Below are 22,047 nucleotides of genomic sequence, written 5' to 3'. Positions count from 1 at the left end.
TTTTCAATTTACTGCTTATTTTCTACATTATTTAAAAATATTTTCATTTGCAGCCTATGCAGACATTTTTTCAGATAATCATACATTAATCATAGTCGAGGTAAAAATTCTAATTTTTTTTTATTGAGTTTACTTGTGTTTGTGGACAAAAGCAGTAGTGTTTTACCCTCAGACTTTTTTTAAATACCCAGAATAAGAGTTTTTTTCAGTTATATTTATTTAGAGTGATAATGTTGAGTGATTTTAAGACAAATGTTTATTTTTTTTTTGCATTCTTGGATAGCTAGATTAGTAAAGATTATAAAAATTAGAATGGTTAAGATTTTTAACAAGTGTGTATTTATTGTGTATGTTAATATAATCTACAGTATATTCAAATATTGCAATTTAAATTTGCAAATAAAATCCAGACATTTATTGTGGAAGTTTTCAAAATGTCTCTTTAGTAGTTTTTGAAAACAAAGGTTTTAATCTAACAGTGTATCACCTGAACCAATACACATGAAATTTAGTATAAATCAAGAAAGATTTATTTTGCATTGATCATTTATCTTATCAATTACTTAGGTTCGTATTCATGAGAAATGTAGCCCTATTAATGTCCCTGCCCCAGCAAAAAGTGGACATGCAGGTTATGCTGTTATATCATCCCTACCAATAATGAGACCAAACATACACCCTTGATATAGAGGAAATATTTTTTTTGTACCTCTCAAAGACATTTGGAGTCAGTTTTGGAAACAGGTGGGTCACGAACCTCTTCACACATATATGGTCACAGAAACCTTTATGGGGGCCCAGCTCTTAGATGTCCAGCTGGTGTGTCCAATCCCTGCGTAATTCCTGGATCAGTTAGTTCTGCAGATTTTACGCAATTTAGGAAGGGGCAGTGACCACAATTATCCGCAGCTCCATAACTCACATGATGTTTGGATAGAGGTGGCAGTTGCCAGCAGATGAAAGGTAACAACAAAGACATTTTTGTCTAACACACAGTGACTAAAGATGAGGATCCAGGATGATGGGAAGACTAATGGGCCCATGAGGTCTGATGTTCGTCTGTTTAGGCCATCAGGGAGGCTGACCCGACCTAACATAGATGAAAATCTTCCCATCAAGTTGGTCATACCAGGGCTTCTGCATAATAGCACATTTACCACCTTCAATGATTGCACCACAAAAACTGGCTAAAGCTGGATGGACTTTACTCACAATGCATGTTGAGTGACAGCAAGATTGATTGGGAAATGGTTTATTTTTAATCCACCAAAAAAAACCAACATGAAATTATCATTTCTACATATTGGAACTGACAAGACATTAATAGCAACGGTAAGCCATGAATGGATAATTTTTTCATGACAACAAAGCCTGTTTGAGATGCTTAAGTCAGACAATAGGACACCCAAAGAATTGAGTGATTCATTACTCAACATTTAAACAGGATGTGAAAACAAATTGATGTATCGTACTTGCAAAAAATCGCTGTTGACCTGGCCAATACCTAGACGAGAATATGTGCTCTATACCTCACCTTCTCGATCTTCCACTACCCACTATCTTGAGAAAGGGAAAACTATTCCTCCCACACGCATCATTGCTCCTTTTAAATCAACAGCCACATCCAAAACTAGACTGTGAGAACTGCACTGACTTTTTCACCCAGCAGGCAATGCTGGATGAGGATGTGAGATTAAACATGATTTGAATATTTATGAGCATCACCATGGTGTTGATTTCAGAAATGAAGAATGGCGCCAGATCCGTCAAAACAAACTAAGCGAATAAAGGTGTGAAGGGAATATATTTTTACTGACTACATGTTAACTAATACCTGTAAGACTTCCATGCTTGTGGTGCACATCAACACCACACACACGCACACACACACACACTTTGCATTGGCGGTCATGATTGCATAATTTTAGAAACAATGCAAACATTCAGTGAGTACGACACTTTCTGTCATTGTAGTTCTGATTTTTGACACCTCATATTAATATGTTGCATCCCTCCAACCACATTCACGCTTGAACTTGTGATTTGAACATGGATGGATTGCAATCATTTGTCAAAAACTTTGGACCACATGAATGTGTCATGTTGATGTACATGAGATATCAGTGCATTTCTTGATGAATCACATTTTGTTTCTGAGTACATACTGTACAGTACTTGTACTGTAATAATTACTTTATGCTATCACCTAAGAATTGTGCACTCCACAAAGAATACATAAGAAAAGCTTTGCATAGAAGAGGGACCAACAATGTCCCCTGGGCATCAACAACACTCTGCAACCATTCAAAATTCACTGACCCAAACCCATTTTTTCCAGTCTAAGAGAAATGTCAAGTCCAGACCTAGAATTTGTCTCTGAGAAGGGAACATAGCAGCCAAATATAGCCTGCCTCTTGACATCCATGAGGCTCTACGGGCTCTGCTAGCAGTGCTTAATTTTGGCTGTCTGCCATGTAGTCACTTACTATCAAGCATCACAACTAAACAAAATAAATCTTCACTGAGCAGTGGCGTTAGCACTGGGTAGTGACGGTGGCTGGCAACCTAATGCAACCCTGTAAATGGGCCTTGTTTCAAAGAAGTGGGGATAAAAGCAAAAGCCAGAAAAAAATATTCATACAGTATATCCAATAGGCATCAAAACATAAAGTAGAACTTCTGAAGTCAAATGCTTCCAAATCATGAATAATGTCACACAAAACGATGGCAAATCACAAAGAGTGAAGTGATCGAAGCAAAAAAATTTGGTTACTTTTGAGCAAATTATTTTCCAACCATATTTTTTCAACATAAAATGTAAGAAAGCAAAACTAATTAACCAACTTTCTGGAAAAGGAGTTGGAGATTTCACTGTATACCTAATTACTGTCTGTGACTGTGTATTTAAACAACTTGAGTTCCTTTGCGAAAGGGACATTAAATTTAAAAATATAATAATACCGTAGCTAATTCACCAGCATCTTTTCAATTTGAAATAAGACATAGCTTATTACTTTAAAGCTAGTCCAATTTCATATAACCTGTCAAGTTGACAAACTACAGTGAATCCCTATTGTTCTTTTAGCTATGCAAAAAAAAAAAAATCTACCAACTGTAAACTGTCACATTATTATTTATTTATTTTTCATGCTATTAAAATGGCACACCTGCACATGTGTGAATTTTGTGTGGCGCAGTCGACAAGCGCTATTGGCATCAATCACTTTGTCACACTCTTAGGCACAAACACCCAGGCATTCTCTTTTTTTCTTCTATTGTTACTGCAATTTCTGGAGGGTGACATGAAGACTGTTTTCACACTGTCACGGTCAGTCAAGGATAGCCCACATACACAGGAAACGAATCCACAGTGAGAATGCGTAATTCATCACCTTCAACGAGAAAAAAAGATGAATAAATTGTATAACATGGACTTTGTTTCAGCATGCTCAGTCACACTTCATATTGTGCATATAAAGGCTGTGCTGCATCTATAGTGTATTTAAGTATTAAAAACTAATATGCCTGATGCCAACTTTAAGATTATAATAATGGTCAACATGAAGCACACAGCAGGGGTGCCAGCGCATCATGCTGTGTATGTGAATTCTGTTTGGCGATTCAATGCTAACTTATCAGGTCCAGTGAATAATTCGCAGATGCCTGCCAAGATTTGTTCTATCGAAAAAAACATTTTGTCTCATTAGCACATTCATTGGTACTAGGAAATTATGTGTCAGGCAAAGTGGAGAGTGCTGGTCCGACACAGCTCAGATGGTACCTGCCCCCTCAAGCCATCTGAGCAGTGCAGACATCTGCGAGCATTAACCTGCCAAGAACAAGTTTAATGTAAAAATAATAAATATTATGAAATGGAAAGACAGCTCAGAGGTCATCTGGAGGGACAGCAAAAGGCTTTCATGAAAGTATGAATGATGTTTTTCAAGTGTCATGAGAAGATGTGTACACAAGAGGGGCTACGGTTCTGCTATTTCCTTTGCCTTGCATAGCAATGGTGAGCCACGAGCGCTTGTCCTCATTAAGGTCACAGGTGAGATACAGCTTAAATGTGTTTCATTTATCGATTTGTTGTGTCATACAATTAATAGGTCTGTTAGCCTGTGCTGTTCCTGTTTTGTGTGCTCCTTGGCACCTATAGGGGTAGTGTGGACCACAAGTGCAGATACACACATTAAGATAAAAAAGGGTGTGTTTAGAAGAACGATATGATAGAATGATGTTTACTTTACATCAGGGGTCCCCAAACTTTTTCCTGTGAGGGCCACATAACTTTTCCCTTCTCTGATGAGGGGCCGGGGTCAGTTTGTTACAGAAAAAGTGGGACGATTGAAGGAGTGCCTAAATGTAAAAATTTATTGTTTTACAGAAAGCCACACTCTTTCTGGATTCTTCACGGAACAAAAGTAAATAAAATAAAAATAATAATAATTAGGGCTGTCAAAATTATCGCGTTAACAGGCGATAAATAATTTTTTTAATTAATCACGTTAAAATATTTGACGCATTTAACACACCTGTCCCGCTCAAACAGATTAAAATGACAGCACAGTGTAATGTCCACTTGTTACTTGTGTTTTTTGGTGTTTTGTCGCCCTCTGCTGGCATTTGGGTGCGACTGATTTTATGGGTTTCAGCACCATGAGCACTGTGTAATTATTGACACCAACAATGGTGAGCTACTAGTTTATTTTTTGAATGAAAATTTTACCAATTTTATTAAAACGAAAACATTGAGGGGTTTTAATATAACATTTCTATAACTTGTACTAACATTTATCTTTTAAGAACTACAAGTCTTTTTATCCATGGATCGCTTTAACAGAATGTTAATAATGTTAATGCCATCTTGTTGATTTATTGTTATAATAAACAAATACAGTACTTATGTACCGTATGTTGAAAGTACATATCCGTCTTGTGTCTTATCTTTCCATTCCAACAATAATTTACAGAAAAATATGGCATATTTTATAGATGGTTTGAATTGCAATTAATTACGATTAATTTTTAAGCTGTAATTAACTCAATTAAAAAAATTATTCGTTTGACAGCCTTAATATAATATAATATAATATAATATAATATAATATAATATAACACTATTAATTAAATAGATAATAACCAAATAACCTTCTTTGGGTTCTTCACAGAAAAAAAGCCAGGAAATAAATAACACTATTGAAAAGAAAAGGAAAAAAAAAATTGTTCAGGGGGCCGGACCAAATGTGGAGGCGGGCCGGTTACTGCTTTAAATGAATCGTTTTTCAGAAAATAAGAATAATAACTGCATGTAGGCTTTGGAACAGTGTTTCTCCTACATGCAGTATGCTATAGTTTTTGATAATTGTTTACTTCTCACCTAGGGCCAATAACTTTGGTTCTGGTTTCCTCTACTGACTGGCTACATTCAACCTCCAGGCCTGGTTTTTTTTAAATTCACAGATTACTGTACATCCAGGACTCATTCATAAGTGGTTATAATAGAATATGACTACAGTGCGAGTGCAGTTTGAAGGCTCCCGTAACACTTATGTGACATAGTCATGTGAAAAATATAGGACACCCCATGAAATATTCAGTTCTTTATTAAGAAATGTTTGTACTAGTATACCAATGTCTGATCTTGTTTTTCTTTATCATTATCTCTGCGGGAAAACGTGATTTAATTGCAGGTAAGCAACAAAAATTAACATCGTTTCACTCATTAAACCAAATACTGTATATCAACAAAAATGCATGTTCTAACTGAGGAAAAAGTTACGACACCCTACTACCTAATAGCGAGTGTTACCCCCTATGGCTGAAATAACTTCAGTGAGATGCTTTTTGTAGCCATCTACCAGTCTTTGACATCAATCTGAAGAAAGTTTGCCCCACTCCAAAACGCAGAACACTCTCCATTTGTTCCTTTTCAGTCAGTCCTTGGTGGATTTACTAGTATGTTTTGGTTCATTGTCATGTTGCAGGGTCAGGTTTCGCTTCAGCTTGAATTTTTTCCACAGATGATCTTGCATGTTCCTCAAGCACCCTCTGATACACGATAGAATTCGTGGTGGATTCTATGTTGGTGAGCTGGCCAGGTCCTGCTGTAGCAAAGCATCCCCAAACCATGACACTTCCACCTCCATGCTTCACAGTTGGTATGAGGTTCTTTTCCTGGAAAGCTGAATTGGGTTTACGCCAAACATGCCCTCTGTTCTGGTGTCCAAATAATTCAATTTTAGCTTCATCTGTCCAAAGAGCATTATTCCAGAGGTCCTGGTCTTTGTCTACATTCACTTTGGCAAACTTCATTTTGGCCCTCATGTTATTTTTGGAAAGCAAAGGTTTCCTTCTTGCACACCTCCCATGAACGTTAAACTTGTGAGATCTCTTTCTGATTGTAGAGGCATGCACTTTCACATCAACAGCAGCAAGAGCCTGCTGTAGGACCCGTGATGACATTTAAGGGTTTTTGGAGACTTCTCATCTTGCGGTCTGCTCTCGGGGTGAACTTGCTTGGAAGACCAGACCTGGGCATGTCGGCAGTTGTTTTGAATGTCCTCCACTTTTAGACTAATTTCCATACAGTGGAATGGCTAATTTTATATTGAGATCTTTTGAAATCCCTTACCAGACTCATAAGCGTCTACATTCTTCTTTCTGAAGGGCTCAGAGAGCTCCTTTGATCTCACCATGGTGTTTTCTCTGTTTTCAACAGTCAGGGGGCACTCCAAACTCAATGAGAGGTTTAAAAAAGGCAAGCCTCCTTCAAAACACTGGGTAATGATGTTCTTATCATGTGGACCTGATGTGATACACTTTTGTGTGATTTTAGCCATTTGAAGTGAGATTGAATGTGGGGGTGTCCTAATTTATTCCTCAACAAAAATTGCATTTATTTAAAATTACATTTTGTGTTTCTTTTCTTCTGTTCCCCATAACCCCTTCTTGTTCGCTGCTTTGTCGTAATAAACGAGATATGTAGAATAATAACAATGAAAATATGTCATACTCTCAATGTCAAACATTAAAACTGTTCAGACCAACCGGATACTTATAGACTTCCATTCTCCGTGTCAAGCAGCTGAACAGGACTGGTTTAAAATAAATAAATTGATAAATAAATAAATGAAATTACATTTTACAGAAAGTAATGAATTTGTTTTTTTTTTTTTTACAGTTATAATTGTTTACTTCTGTTACTTGAATCTCTCAAGATTGTTAAAATTGATATTAAATATCCATATGACCAAATATGTTAGAAAACACACAGGCTTCCATAGGGTGTCCTAATTTTTTCACAGGACTATACATAGTGAAAAGGCAACAAACTTCACAAATAAAGATGTCACCGATCCAATCACGTGATCAGAAGTTGAGCCAGTCACCTAATTTTTCCGAGGATCAGAATCAGGTGAAAGGATTGGGTTTTAAAATTAAAAAAATATTAACTTTGAGCTTGAGAAGCTGGGCACAAATTTCATCCCATGCACTCATTCGCCTGGTTCAAAGCCCGAACCATTTGTAAGTGAATGACCTGTAGAAAACATGCAAGACACAACAATTTTGGGCCGCGTTCCTTTCTTATATTATAGGGGACAAATTTTACCCGTCTGTCAAAATCTGGGTAATCAGTGTAAGATTTATATTTATGTTTCACATTATACTCAAAGCACTTTAAATATTCAGCTTACCGCAAAGCACCATTTTTGTGCTCCCAAAGTCATTCTCGTTGCCACTGTCATTGTTCCAGTCAGTCTTTGCTGCTTACATTCTTTCCTCACTCACATCCAGCTTGTCTTGATTTTTTCTGTGACAGGCCAGAACCGACGAGGAAGGAAAAAAGATCATCCTCCATTGTGTTTACTTAGTTGGATGTTTACGCGGCACTTGATATGATGTCATACAGACGTAACATCTCCCTCTTGCATGGAATGCCACCTACCCAAATGGTAAACCTTTGGTGGTGGAAACGCACATTTTACCCTAGCCACACTGGAGTTGATCCTCCAACATATTAGCTACTTGTGAGAGTGGTATTTTGAGTAACAGGAAGAATATGGAGGAATGACCGGCACAATGGGTGGTAAAAAAAAAAAAAATGCTGGTTTTACAGTTATCCCGCTCTTATCCAAATAAGACCATAACTAGTTTCATGGCCGTAATAACCCTTGGGAACAGCTGTATTGTTAACGAAGTTTCAAAAAACAGCAATTTACTCTAGTATGTTACTGGAGTTTCCCCGATTCACCTCGTTTGTTGCAGTTGTACCTGCTGAAGAAGGAAAAATATACTGTACACGATGATAAGGAACCTTAACATATGAGGGGAATAGGACTGGATGGCTAATACGGTAAATCGGTCACAGTAAAACATGAAACCTCTATTTTCATTAAAGGATGAAAATAAATACATATTTGATGGGGATTAGCTATTATTTAATGGCATATTGCCCAGCTCCAACTACCATATATCTGCAATGAAACTGTTCTTAGTCACACTTTTTGACTTGTTCCCTTGTGTTCCAAGTGTACTAGAAATCCTACAATGTACATGGTATTTAGCAATTACTGGTTACTGAACTTATTTTGAGGAGGAAATGCATACCATATAGCAGAGATCCCCAACTAGTGGACAGGGGTCCAAAGACCCAGAAGCTGTCACATACAGACCCAGCCAAAAACAGATAGCAATCAAGACCAAAAAACCTGACACTTCTATTTAAGTTCCACAGCCACTCTAGGCCTTGGCCGCCATTGTTTTGTGGCGGACAAAACGCGAAGGCAAGGCAAGGCAAATTTATTTATATAGCACAATTCAACACAAGGCAATTCAAAGTGCTTTACATCACATGAAGACCATAAAAATCACATTTAAATCAACACAACGTAAAAACCAAGACAAATGATCGCATTTAATCACAGAATAAAAATAAATAAATAAAAATAAAACAAAAATAAAAATAAAGCAAAAACTACTACTACTAATAATCATTGAAATCAGCAATGGAGATAAGCACAAGAGGAATAGAAGGCAGGTAGGTTGAAATATATAGACAGTTATGGATATGCAGTGCCAAACAAAAGCGTTTTTAGCCCTGATTTAAAGGAGCTAACAGTTTGAGCATACTTCAGACGTTCGGGTAACTTGTTCCAGAGGTGAGGAGCATAATAACTAAATGCTGCCTCACCCTGCTTGGTTCTTGTTCTAGGAACATGCAGAAGACCCGTTCCAGACGACCTTAGGGGTCTAGATGTCTCATAGGAATCTAACAAGTCAAGCATGTATTTTGGTCCAAGGCCATTAAGTGTTTTGTAGACGAGCAGTAGTATTTTATAGTCTATCCTTTGACTCACTGGAAGCCAGTGTAGCGATTTCAAAACCGGTGTAATGTGGTCCAGCTTCCTTGTATTTGTGAGGACTCTGGCTGCAGCATTCTGTACTAGCTGCAGCTTCCTGACTGATTTTTTATCAAGACCTGTAAATATACCGTTGCAGTAGTCCAATCTGCTGAAAATGAATGCATGCATAAGTTTTTCCATGTCTTGTTGAGTCAGAAGCCCCTTAATTCTGGTTATATTTTTTAGGTGGTAATAAGCGGATTTAGTGACGGACTTTAGATGGCTATCAAATTTTAGGTCTGAGTCAATAATTACGCCAAGGTTTCTGACTTGATTTGTAGCTGTAAGTGACATTGTGCTACGTTGGCTGCTTATCTTTGACCTTTCCTTTTTTGGCCCAAAAATGATCACCTCTGTCTTCTCCACATTTAACTGGAGAAAATTCTGGCACATCCATTCATTGATTTGACGAATGCATTTACTCAGGGAGACTAAGGGACTATAATCATGTGGGGACACAGAAATGTACAGTTGTGTGTCATCTGCATAGGCATGATAGGAGATGTCATACTGTTCCATTATCTGAGCTAACGGAAGCATATAGATGTTAAATAAGAGTGGTCCAAGAATTGACCCTTGAGGGACTCCACACGTGAATTTGGTTCGTTCTGACTGATAGTTTCCAATTGACACAAAGAAATCTCTATCATGTAAATAGGATGTGAACCACTGAAGAATAGTGTCAGTAAGCGAAGACCAATCGCATGCGAGTTAAGTGGTTTTATTTGCCCTTAGTTGACTCTGCTTTTCAGTGTGTAGTCAATGGGCTCATCTCAAGTCTTTGAACCATTAGCTGCCATTGAAGGTGATAGATGCCCAATCTCCATTTTAACTGGTGAGTTAGTTGAAACGCTTCTAGCTCCTCAAAAACATTGAATGTGAGGCAGAAGCTGTTCTCACGCTGTCATACTGACATCACGGAGCGACCATCAAGGAGGTTCCACAGGCTAGGTGAAATGGGGGAGCCTCTGCAGACATCTTATAGCACGTTAATAGTGTTGCCAAATTATCTTGATCATCTTAAATTGTGGAGTTAGAAGGTTGATTAAGAAGTTGCAATTGGAGAAATGTGAGGAGCTCGCTGACATTACACTTAACAGCCAACATTTCAGCGTCAAAGAGAGGAAAGATTGAAATAACACTGGAGAAGGTTCAGAAAATGACTGAAATAGGGAAAGAAGAGAGAGGTAATTAACAATTTTCTTGAACTGGACCGCCTTTCATTTTGGTTGAATACCGTTGCCAAACAGTTTGTGACCTGAGGTGATAAACTGAATCAGTTCTTTCACCACTGGTGTGTTGAATGAGGTCATACATTCGTATGCAAGTGTCTATTTTCAGATTTTCTCGGAACTGTATGAGAAAGCAGTAATAGTAAAAACCTCAACTTCCCCCCCGGTGCTACTTTGTAGAGCTCGTGAAGGAAGATGTTCAGGCTCAATAGAACCACCTGTTATCAATTGCAAAACGTTTGTCACCCAAATTTATGCATACTAATTATTTTTTTTAATGAATCAATGCAGGTGTTGGACGCTACATTTAGGCTACTGTATATTTTGAATAAGAATCATGCTTTTTTCCTCCTAAATGTTTTTTTTATTTTTTTTTTTTATGACTAGTGTGAATAAAACAAGCCGTTTAACACATTAGTCTGTGTGGTATTCTGCCATTTTACATTACATTTACATTTAAAAGCTAACCTACATGGAGATCATGGTTTGATTTTCTACAATCACAATGCCATCGTATACAACAGAAAGAAATGTTCTTCTGGCTACCTTGAGTGCAGGGTCTGACCGGTTCGTGTTAAATTTAGAAGTCGTGTAGGAGGCAAATTGTGTCTGCGCCAGTATGACGACGGTGCTATAAATACCGTAGTGCAACATTTCAATTTAGAAGAAAAAAAAAATCTAAGGGTCCAGATCTGTTCACCAAAAGAACATGCTTGTTACACGTAAATAAACAAATGAAATAAAATAAGAAAAATACATAAATAAACAGCCTATGAGGAAGTTTGAACCCGATTGACTCAAGTACAGTACTGACTATTTTTCAAAAGCAACGGTCCTTGTCCCATGCCTGGATGAGAAGAAGGATTTGCTTGGTGATGTTTGTGCGGCATCTGTAAATCTATGTATCTGTTCAAAACGAGCACCTGTAGCGCACACTCATCCAGACGGACATAAACTGCTACCTACTGGTCACTTACGGGACTACGTCGGTGCCGCATAAACCTTGTTTTTCATCATGTGACATGTCTGGGATATGTACCTAGGTTAAATTTGGTAACGGCAAAGGAAGAAAATAATAAACAAATCATTCTTTTGGTTTGTGCCAACATGGACGGATTAAATTTCACAAAAACAAAACAAATAAAACCAAACGTCAACAGAAATGCAACATCAAGAGTTTATCTTATAGGAAATTAAAAACTTAAACCAGCGCAAATTGGAACCATGTGAAAATAGAAAAATATTAAATATTAAAAATTAATCATATTAATTTAGATTATATTATTAAAATATTAAAAACTAAAAACATGGTTGTTGCTGCCTGTTGTTTATTATTTTTCTTTTTTTCCCCTTCTTCTTTAGCTTCATCTGGCTGTTTAAATACCACTGTTGCATTATTCTGCTCTTTTTTTTTTTTTTTTTTTTTTTTTTTTTTTAACTACAGTATCTTACTAGCCTTGATGTCTGCTGATCAGAAGCTGAGCTGCTCAGTATTTGTATGCAAACTCTGCATGTTGTTAGAGTGCGAGCAGCATGGCTGTATTTTGCATTTGATTATTATGTTTATGCTTAGTCTAAACAGAAGCCAAAGAAAAGTATAGGAAAATTCCTCCCATTTCTTAAAAAAAGAAAACGGGAAGTAAAAAATTCAAATTGCATTATGAGATCATTTTTGATGACACGTCAACAGGTGGTCGATTTTCCCATTGCAGTAAACTGAGATTTCATGATGTGACTTCCATTCCTACTGCATTCTCCAAACTGATAGCAATACTGGTATTTTTGAGAGAGTCAATTAAAAATGAGCATTACATTTTATTTTATTTTTTTTAACTAAATCATCTTTATTATTATTATTATCATTTTAATTATTCTATCTTATTTTATACTACACTTCTTGAGCAGTTATAACTTTGCATTGATGCCAAATGATCACATTCCACTTGTGGGACTTTTGGTTAAAAAAAAGTGAAGCACCAAGTTATTTGTTCAAATTATATACAGGTTTTTCATTGTTATAAATCTACAGCTGTTCAGTCTCACATTTTTATTTGTCACTTCAAAGCATTCTTGCCAGGCTCTTCTTAATTTATGGTTGGGATCAGTATAGGCAAATGTCCCCTCTCTATGAGGACAAGAGTTCTCTTTTTACACATTTCCCACAGAACCACTCATCAAATGTCAACATGTTCTTTGACACAAGTTCATCCATTCTGCCCTATGAGATATGTATCCTTCGTAAAATCTACAATATCTGTTAATTGCTGCATTTCCTCCCCTTCATGATGGTACGTGCATGATAATGACAACACTTTCCACTCTAGAACTTCACCATCCATTTTTTCTCAGTCTTTCAAGTGTGATGTTTAAGAACAAGGGTACAGTGGGATTTCAGAGAACAGCATGCATGTTACTGTGATGAGCCACACATCATGCAGGATGCCACAACCTCCATTAATTTTTAACAATTTCAGAAAAAAAAGCTAATATTAGAAAATCTTATTTCAGAAGTGTGAAGGAGCCTGCTAACAATGACCACAAAGTCCAAAATATATTTTTTCTATTTTGAAAAGGGTTCTTAATGTTGATGTGCACACATCTGAAAGCCTGTACCAGCGAGGGAGCCAGCAATGAATAGGACAGGTTGGTGTTATTTTTTTTTTTTTTCAAATGTGTGTTCTGTTCTGCTTTTAGAATTGACTTGGCTATTTGCTGGTTTGTTGTCACTTAGCCTGTCAAAAGAATTCAGTCATCACATGCTAGGTCAAACAGAAAACCTACACCATTTGTACATTCTTGTGACTAATTAATTTTAAAAGCCATGTTGTGCGGTTTATTGTGACGCATGTTGTTGCCATGAAATGAACCAGGAGAAAACAGATCATTTACATATATCAACCCGTTTAAACCGGGGAAAATATAATATACAATATGTGCAACAACATCATTTTGGGGGGCTCTTGCATGGATGGAAATGTATTTGAAATCTTTTGTTTACAGTTTCCGAACAGGACTGCTGATTTGATTGTTTTTGCTTTTCAAGTTTAGTTTAAATTGCATCGTATTGTGATAATACTGATATTTGTGACATGAAACTATTTTGTGAAAACCCTTGGGATAAAGAACTCTGCTGTCAGCAGTACATTTAATTAAGATCCAATTTCCCACCTACCTACTTCTTTTTAAACTTTTATAAAAGTAGTTAAATTCTCATTACTATTTTTTATTTTCATCTTTTTTTTTTTAACAAAACATGCAACCTAATGATAGAGTTCCTTTCACATAATCTCTGGGAACCCTCTTCTGCTCCACATCCTTTAGAGTTAGAGTATTCTTAGTGAGGTTTACTATGGCCTACATTCACTAGGTTTTTAGCAGCAGATCAGCAGGACTTAACCCGTAGCAAAGACCTACTGCCTTCCCTTAGAGTTATAAGCATAGTTGCCACAAGCTTCCCCTTAGCCCTCCCTGCCCTTGAACGCCTTGAAACATGAGACTTTGGAAAGTTCAGCCCATGTTGAGGATAACCCACATTCTTTCGCTGGAGCCCCACTCGCTTACTATACCCCCCTACTTAATATGTGATTACTGAAAATAAGCACACCTTTGCTGCAGATGGCAGACTTGATAGAGAGAGTACAACAAATTTACTCCTTGAGAATAAAAACTCCATAGTTCACTTTATGGACCACACTATAAAGTAATTGTTTTTTTTTAATGATCAATTCAGGGATAACCTCCCACCCTTTAGTGTTCCAGCAGTCTACTTCTAGCCAACAGAGCTAGTGTTTAAAAAGGGGGCATATTTTGGAAAACTTAACCCTAAACTAACCCAATATTAAACTTGGAGCCTATCCCTGCAAACTAGGACTGACTGATCACTAGTCAGTCATTCGGCACATAGACAATCATTCACTCCTATGGACAATTTAGTCTTCAAGTCTTCAACTGAACTGAACGCACGTTTTGGAAATTTACGCAAGCAACGGAGTGAACATGCAGACACCACTCAGGAGGTAAACCGAGGAACTATGAGGCTGACATGGTTGTAAATGACCCTACTTTACAAAATTTGTATGAATTTCACGCAATGGCCACTAGAGGGAAATAGTCGACCACGCTCGGTCTATCTGAAAGTGTATTATAGAACAGTACAAGAGAATCTTTTCATAACAAATTGAAAACTGAATTGTAGACGTAAGCATCTGCATAAATCCATTCGATTTCAGTATTAGAATTCATTGATGTTACAGTATTAATTTCCTCCCAATTGTAACATTGCTTCTGAACCTGATACTTAACTTACAATTTAGGTTTTAAACTGGCAATATAATTGATAAGAATATACAGTACCACCATATACTGTAGTGATTTCTGTACTAACAGGTTAAGCTACCAAAACACAACAAATCCAGCTGAACTTTGCTGGATATGTTGTTTTGGTACTGGTCTCGCTGGTAGGAAAACCATCATTTGCTGGAGTTTTTTCTTAGCAAGGGAACATAAGATAACACTCACCCAAATTTAATTAGAACATCTTTAAGGAAATTCCCTTCTTCTACCTATTTCATCTCTGTTTGTCCTCCTTAGACATTATGCAGGGAAATCTATTTAAAAAAAAATTGGTAGCAAGCAAGTTGTAGGACATCTTCAAAAATGAAATTGACAACGCACGTGCTGTCAAACCATAATGGAAAAAAGGTATAGCGCGTCACCGAGCAACAGCCAATAGCTTCCTTTCTTCTACAGAGGAAAATATTAGACCAATGAAAATGCTTGTTTTTCGGAGGCGAAATATGGCGGCGGTAATGTTATGGAGTTTCCGCTACTTGCATGCAATCGAGGCCATGGTAGCTAAGCTAGCGTCACGCTAGGCCTCCAGCAGACCAGCGGCAGGGACAGCAACAAGATCAAACACTGCTCTTTGTCAAGGAGACGAACAGCCAGCACTTAATAAGTCTGCATGAAAACACTTAAAACCACAGAAATATGGTGGTTCTCAAAATTCGAGACCAGGTAAGAGCTGTTGCAAAAGGGAGAGTGGAGTTGAACATATTTTGACTGGCTAGTGCTAGCAAAGATTTCAGTGTTTTCAGCGAAATTTACCAGGGAATATCGCTTTTCCCATTTGTTTCGTGCAAAGCTGCACTTAAATTTGGATTCGCAACGTTCATCCGCGACATCGCAGTTGTTTAACCAATACCAAAGAAGCGCTTTTGTTGTACTGGTGATCATTTATGCATGAAGACCCATGCTCAACTAACCTAATTTGCTAACAGGATTGCATATCTGCCTGTCACCTCTTCACCGCTCATGAGCTAGAGTTGGACTAGTTATAGTGCTGTTTGAAACAATTATTCATTGCTTTAGTTGTTTTGAAGCTTGCTTCTAGTAAGCGACTCGCATAAATGCTGTTGTAGAAACGGATCATGGCAACATAACCGGAGTTACAGTTCTGTCTGTGACGTTGAAATGCTTGTGACATTCTGTGGGGTCCCTCTGTAGCTGTTGATTATTTTCCCTTCATGATAACTGCGCCATTGCAGCATATCTTTGCAAAGGAATTAAAAGAATAATGAGGTACGTTCTATATATTGTGGGCGGATATTGTGCCATCACGCCAACTAAATAACTCAAATATTTCTCTGATGAAACAGTTATGAAACTGAATAATGCCCCTCATCTCGTGCTCTAATGATCTTATGTTAGAAAGGGCTGTCTCCATGGTGACCGTATTAAAGGCCCGAATGAGGCAAGGAGCTGCGCTGTTGTGCTGCTGCTGTATAGGAAATCAGTGGCAGTAGTTGGACCGCACAGCTGGAAACAAAACGTGGATTTGTCCCAAACAGAAAGCATCAGTAGAGAAAGCACACTACCCACTTGTTGGCCCGAACTGATCTTTGTAACAGATATTAAGGGAGATTCCAGCGCAAGATCGTTTGTGTTAAAAGTGATGGTGAAAGACAAGCTAATAACCCTGGACTTGTTCTGAATTCAGAATACCTGGACTTTATCGATCTATTAACGTGTGAATAGAAACCATAGACTGATGTGTAGACTCGTCTATGACAGCTCATGAGTTTAACGACACTGCACTTGTAAACGGAATATTACCAATATCTTAAAAACCTAAATATTAGCTGCATGTAAACGTAGCCAATGAAGGCCTAATATAACTTCTCTGTCAAGCTTTCAGACACAAGGCAAACTCTTCCTCTTTACAGGCCCCTGACTCACCCATCCAGTGCCTCAGTAGAGTTTTTTCTGGTTTAAGGCAACTTTTATTTCTGGTAGCTTTGTATGCAAACTGTTCGTTGATACTTTGTGTAAACCAGTGTTGTGTTTGGCAGCCCTTTTAAATTTTGTTTTTGTCTTAGTCTTTTTGATGAAAATACTTATTAATCTTAGTCATATTTTACTTATTTCAAAATGTGTTCCGTCTTCACCTAGTTTTAGTCAACAAAATCTAATACAAATTTTGTCTAGTCTTAGTTGACAATTACTCAAAATATTTTCGTCTGTAAAATTCTAAAGTTTTATTTCAAAAATAAAGGTTTCCCAAAATTTCGAATGAACATAGACACTTGGTGACGATAATGCACACTCAGCTGGAAAAGCAGTACATCTGATCATTTTCAGTTAAACCCACCTGAAAGCTACGGACTGTATGTAAATAAATGTTGTCCGAGCGTTAACACTGGGAAGTCTTGAGATTTTTTTTTTCTTTTCCTAGAGTCTAGCCAGAAGTTGAAAGCAATCAGGATTTCCCAGTAACTGCTCATTTACCAAACAAAACAGCTAAAGTGGGCTAATGGCTGAATGCCATTTCGCCTACTGGCTCTCCTCTAAACTTATTGACCAGAAAGCCAAGTGGCTCTGCTTTCGACTGGCCAGTGTTTTAAGAAGGCGCTTGCCATTTTGGCGTTAATGCTAACAGTAGGAGTTACATTTTGTGTCTGTGATCACTCAGCACAGACCTTTAAAGGCTAAAGCAGCATTGCATATTCTCTCTTGACAAGATAAGAAAACAAATCTTACTGTGTTTCAAAACAAGCAAGCTAGAGCGCAGTCTAGCTTTAGACACATCCTAAACTCCGGTGAGAAGAGCGAGGGAGAGGCCAAACATATCGAACACTGCTAAGATGCAAGCTGACGTGCTCCACGTACAATATGAAAATGTCACTCATTGTGAACATATGTCAGAAAGTATGTAGCATTTACGTCTCGTTGTCGGGTCGTCACACGAAAAATGGCATTGGTCTTGTTATGTTCTAGTCTCCCAAACCATGTTTATATCTCGTCATCATCATAAAAAAATTCTTCTTCGACAAAATATTTTCATTGTTGTTATTGGTGACGAAAACAACACTCGTGTAAACACCGGCGTCCGGCAACGTACTAATGCTCTTTATCTTTTGTCATTTAAGAATGTAAAAAGTCTTAGCTGGACCTTTCAGTGTCAACTCTTCATCTCTATCAAAGAAACGAAGATGTGCAGTCTTTTGTTTGTCGTTCCCCAACTATGGCACCAATTTGATCTCCATCTGTCACCATGTGTAGACTTCATTATGTTACTGTGCCACAAAAGAACATCTTGTGGCTATGTGTCATAATTTTGTTTTGAATGTGCATCTTAAAATAGAGAGCACCTCTTTCAGTATTTTTACCTTATTTACTCGATTTGCTAATAACACCCATTTTGGGTCTACTGAAATCCCTCAATCTTTTTTGGGTTGATGACAATGAACAGATGAGTTCGGTGTGCATCTAGTGATTCTTGAGGATGCAGATCCCGAAAACATTCTAATGGCTGGGGTCTGTGGGGTTGATTTGTTTTTGTGTGTTTCACTGCAATGCTTTCACTTATCGGGAACAAATGCACGGATGCATGCAAGTGCCCATATGTTTGCATTCATGATAAAATTTAGATTAAATGGTGCTCTCTCTTTCCACAGCCTGCTTTGCTGAAAGCAATTTTCAATGTGGACCCTGATGAAGTACGCTCACTCATTTTTAAAAAGGAGGATGTGAATGTTCAGGTAATCTGTACTGGTTTTTTGTTGTTGTTTTTTTTGTTTGTTTTTTTTATCTTTTGTTTTTTTATCTTTCACCTTTTAGCATGCCCTTGACTAACAATTTAGTGGTAAGACTAGCAGTGTAACATTACATGCCATTTATTTTTTTCTGGTTTTCTTTCGTATCAGTGTTTTTGTACTTAAGTGTGTGTTCGGGTTGACACATTTTATTTATTCTTCAATTTCTATCAGGCATTTTTGTGGGGGTTTTCACAATGACCTTGAACGGCATATTTCTGGCCACCAAATGTTAAGACCCCATTGTGTTGCCATACAGTATTCTATCTATCCTTATAGGACAATGAGAAGCGGACACCACTGCATGCTGCTGCCTACCTTGGAGATGCCGAAATTATAGAACTTCTGATCCTTTCAGGTCTGCTTCATTTTGCATGGCAAATATGAACATATCATTTTAGGTTATGAGGCAAATTTCTAAGTAGAAGTTTGTGAGCAATGTGGTCACACCCTTTCTACAAACACTAATATTTATACCAACTTTCACTTTGTAATGCATTTAAGGAACTTGACTACCCCTATACGTACTATTTATGATCTTGTAACAAACACTGTCGAATGGTGATTCAGAACAAACAAACAAAAGGTAAAAGCAGGGGACACAAAACATCAAACTCAAAAAAAATTTGTTTTTTCTTAATAAATTATGGATATTATTAGTGTGCTGAGTATAGGAAATATTACGATAATCTTGAATACAATTGTAACTTGATGAAATTATAAAACCACTTAGCAATATATTTTTAAAACAAAAAGCTAACAATGCACTATAGTTTTTTAATGACAAAATATTGTCAGGTTTTCAGTTCCGGTATATAACGACACCATACCGAATAAATGCTACATTACACTAAGTTCCATTTATGGTTTTCTTAGCTATTACTGGTGATCTTTGGTGGTCGCATCACGGGGGGGGTCCTCATAGGATTCTGTAAAGATCTAAAAATTGTTTTGAATGTGATTGAAGGTATTTTCACAATTTTACATGATTTTCATGTTTCTAAATTGTATCACTATATACAACTGTAAGGTTCCAATGTATGAACTTGGACAACAGTTATGCCAAGGTTATTTATGTGACAAATTGTGAAAGTTGTACCACAAATGCCCTTAAAATGACTGTCAGTGTTCCCTGACTTGTGCTTTAGGTGCCAGAGTAAATGCCAAAGATAGTAAGTGGCTCACTCCTCTGCACCGAGCTGTTGCATCCTGTAGTGAGGTATGAGAATGTGCCTAGAACCTTCTCTCTCTCTTGCTCTCACATGAATAAGCACCAGATTTTATATACAATTAGTACAATAACATCTGATATTTTGCGGCAGGAGGCTGTACAAGTATTGCTGAAACACTCTGCAGACGTAAACGCCCGGGACAAGAACTGGCAGACGCCGCTGCATATCGCCGCGGCCAACAAAGCCGTCCGCTGTGCTGAAGCACTCGCCCCTCTGCTCAGCAATGTGAATGTGTCGGACAGAGCAGGCCGGACTGCACTGCATCATGCAGCCTTCAGTGGACATCTCGAGGTAATACAATGAATACCCACTAATTTTGAATTCACTCTTCATGAATTCACTTGTTTGCATTCCTCAGCTATTTGCTGAAAAACTTCACAACTGCACTTTATTTGCCCTAAGTAACTGTAAGATTGTGCTTTTTCTTAAAGTTGCGTGCAAGCGAAATCAAACAGAGGTCTAGTTGATTCTTCGCAACAGGTCATTTTGAAAATCTGCAAGCTATTTTACTTTAAGGGTAATGTTGTGAGATAGTTTTTAAATTCAACTTAAGTGTCTTATGATCATGTTTGCGTTACAGTTTAAAATGTTAACATAGGCAATTAGAAAAGATCTAACCTTATTGGATTGGTCCTTACTCTGTTACTCTGTCTCTTCACACACATAGATAATATAACTGTTTTGTATGGATCCTTAAAGAGCATACGACATGAGGAAAAAAGTATTAAATGGCATTATTATGTGAATTAGAATCATATTTTGAGACGATTCGACTATATACAACAATTTAGCAAAGCGCAGATGACGAGAAATTAGTCTTTTAATCTACTGGTTAGCCACGCCTACCATTATAGGGCTTTACCGTCCCCAACAGGTGGATGACGTCAGCGGTAGACAGGGCTCATCGGTTTTACTATTCAGCCCATTGAGGGGGAATTATTCAGAATGAGGAAAACGCGACGAAGAGAGCCGCAAAATGTCATTGTTTCAGTCTCTCTACTCCAATATTTTTACAGGATATTCTTTTTATCCAAGTATTTTCCCCAATAGCTATATAAATGACTTGAGAAGGACCAGTCAGCCCGTCAAGGGGGAACTATTCACGAGGAAACGCGACGAAGAGAGCTGCAAAATGTCATTGTTTCTGTCTCTTTACATCAATATTTTTACAGGATATTCTTTTTATCCAAGTATTTTCCCCAATTGCTAAATAAATGGCATGGTCATGACAAATAACAGTCTTGTGCTAAATGGAATATGAAATAATAAAAAATGCATTTATTCAGGACGACATGGCAAAATTACTCCATAATGGTCAAAACTGTCGACTTCACCTTTACTGTCGCACCTCCCGAACAATATTTTATGACACCGAAATCGGACATATGTCATTTCCCTTCCCCGGCTTCGGAGAATGTAAACAAACCAAAAGGCGTGACAGCTAGCCGACATGCTAACCCGAACCTAGTGATGTTTCAAAGTCTTCGAAGTGGAAAATCACACATAACTAGCCTGCATTATTTGACATGACGACTGGGTTGTCGATTGTCTTCGCGGATCGGCAAACCGCCCGGCGGAGAGCAATTTACAGTTCGTTCCCCGGAGGAGGGCGGCTGCAGTTGTTGTGGAGCTAACGTGCTGCTAATGTGCATGAGGAGAGCTTTTTACATGCCTATCAATGATCAAACGTAAGTAGTCCTTTATTTAAAGAAAGTTTGTAGTGTTTACTTTGTAATAGCTGTATTAATATTTGACATAATTCTAAACAAGATGTTTACTCACTTCCTCGTAAGTCCAATGCTCCCACTGTAGTCGGGCTTGTTTTGGCCAATATCCACGGTGAATGGGAACCTTTTGAAACTCCAAAAAGGCGCATACGCCTCTCCCTCATACAGAATGATTTTTCTGCAGCCGTTTGGCTGGCGTGATGCGAAAAATAAACGTATTAATCCGCAAAATCAGCTGAATCCTTCGTCCTCATACACAACAGTACACTGTATAGTGAAGAGGACGCCTTCTACCGTACACGTCACAGCGCCCTCCTTCTCAATGCAAGACCGAAGCCGGAAGACTGTCATTTTCATGG

At 37.7% G+C, this 22,047-nt stretch overlaps 2 protein-coding genes across 5 annotated transcripts in view; one reads left to right on the top strand and one right to left on the bottom strand.

Annotated features, from left to right (window-relative positions):
• The window catches only part of hdac9b (histone deacetylase 9b), a 57,110-nt gene extending 41,809 nt beyond the window's left edge, over positions 1-15,301 (bottom strand). The window contains exon 1 of the mRNA XM_057833925.1: positions 15,155-15,301. The gene's annotated coding sequence lies outside the window, so the exon portion shown is untranslated. The remainder of the gene's footprint in view (positions 1-15,154) is intronic.
• A 111-nt stretch (positions 15,302-15,412) lies between these two features.
• Positions 15,413-22,047, top strand: part of ankrd28b (ankyrin repeat domain 28b) — a 29,521-nt gene continuing 22,886 nt past the window's right edge. For 2 of the 4 annotated variants that reach the window (XM_057833921.1, XM_057833920.1), the window contains exons 1-5: positions 15,416-15,652; positions 18,592-18,675; positions 19,009-19,087; positions 19,878-19,948; positions 20,052-20,252. In XM_057833921.1, the coding sequence (XP_057689904.1) occupies positions 15,626-15,652; positions 18,592-18,675; positions 19,009-19,087; positions 19,878-19,948; positions 20,052-20,252 (462 nt within the window). In that variant the 5' untranslated portion in view covers positions 15,416-15,625. Of the gene's footprint in view, positions 15,653-18,591; positions 18,676-19,008; positions 19,088-19,877; positions 19,949-20,051; positions 20,253-22,047 lie in introns of all 4 variants that reach the window. The other 2 variants (XM_057833919.1, XM_057833918.1) reach the window with 2 other exon arrangements.

Source organism: Corythoichthys intestinalis, chromosome 4 (genome assembly GCF_030265065.1).
Source record: "Corythoichthys intestinalis isolate RoL2023-P3 chromosome 4, ASM3026506v1, whole genome shotgun sequence".
Classification (NCBI taxonomy): domain Eukaryota; kingdom Metazoa; phylum Chordata; class Actinopteri; order Syngnathiformes; family Syngnathidae; genus Corythoichthys; species Corythoichthys intestinalis.
The sequence above is the reverse complement of the archived record's forward strand: the minus strand, read 5'-3'. Positions and strand labels throughout refer to the sequence as shown.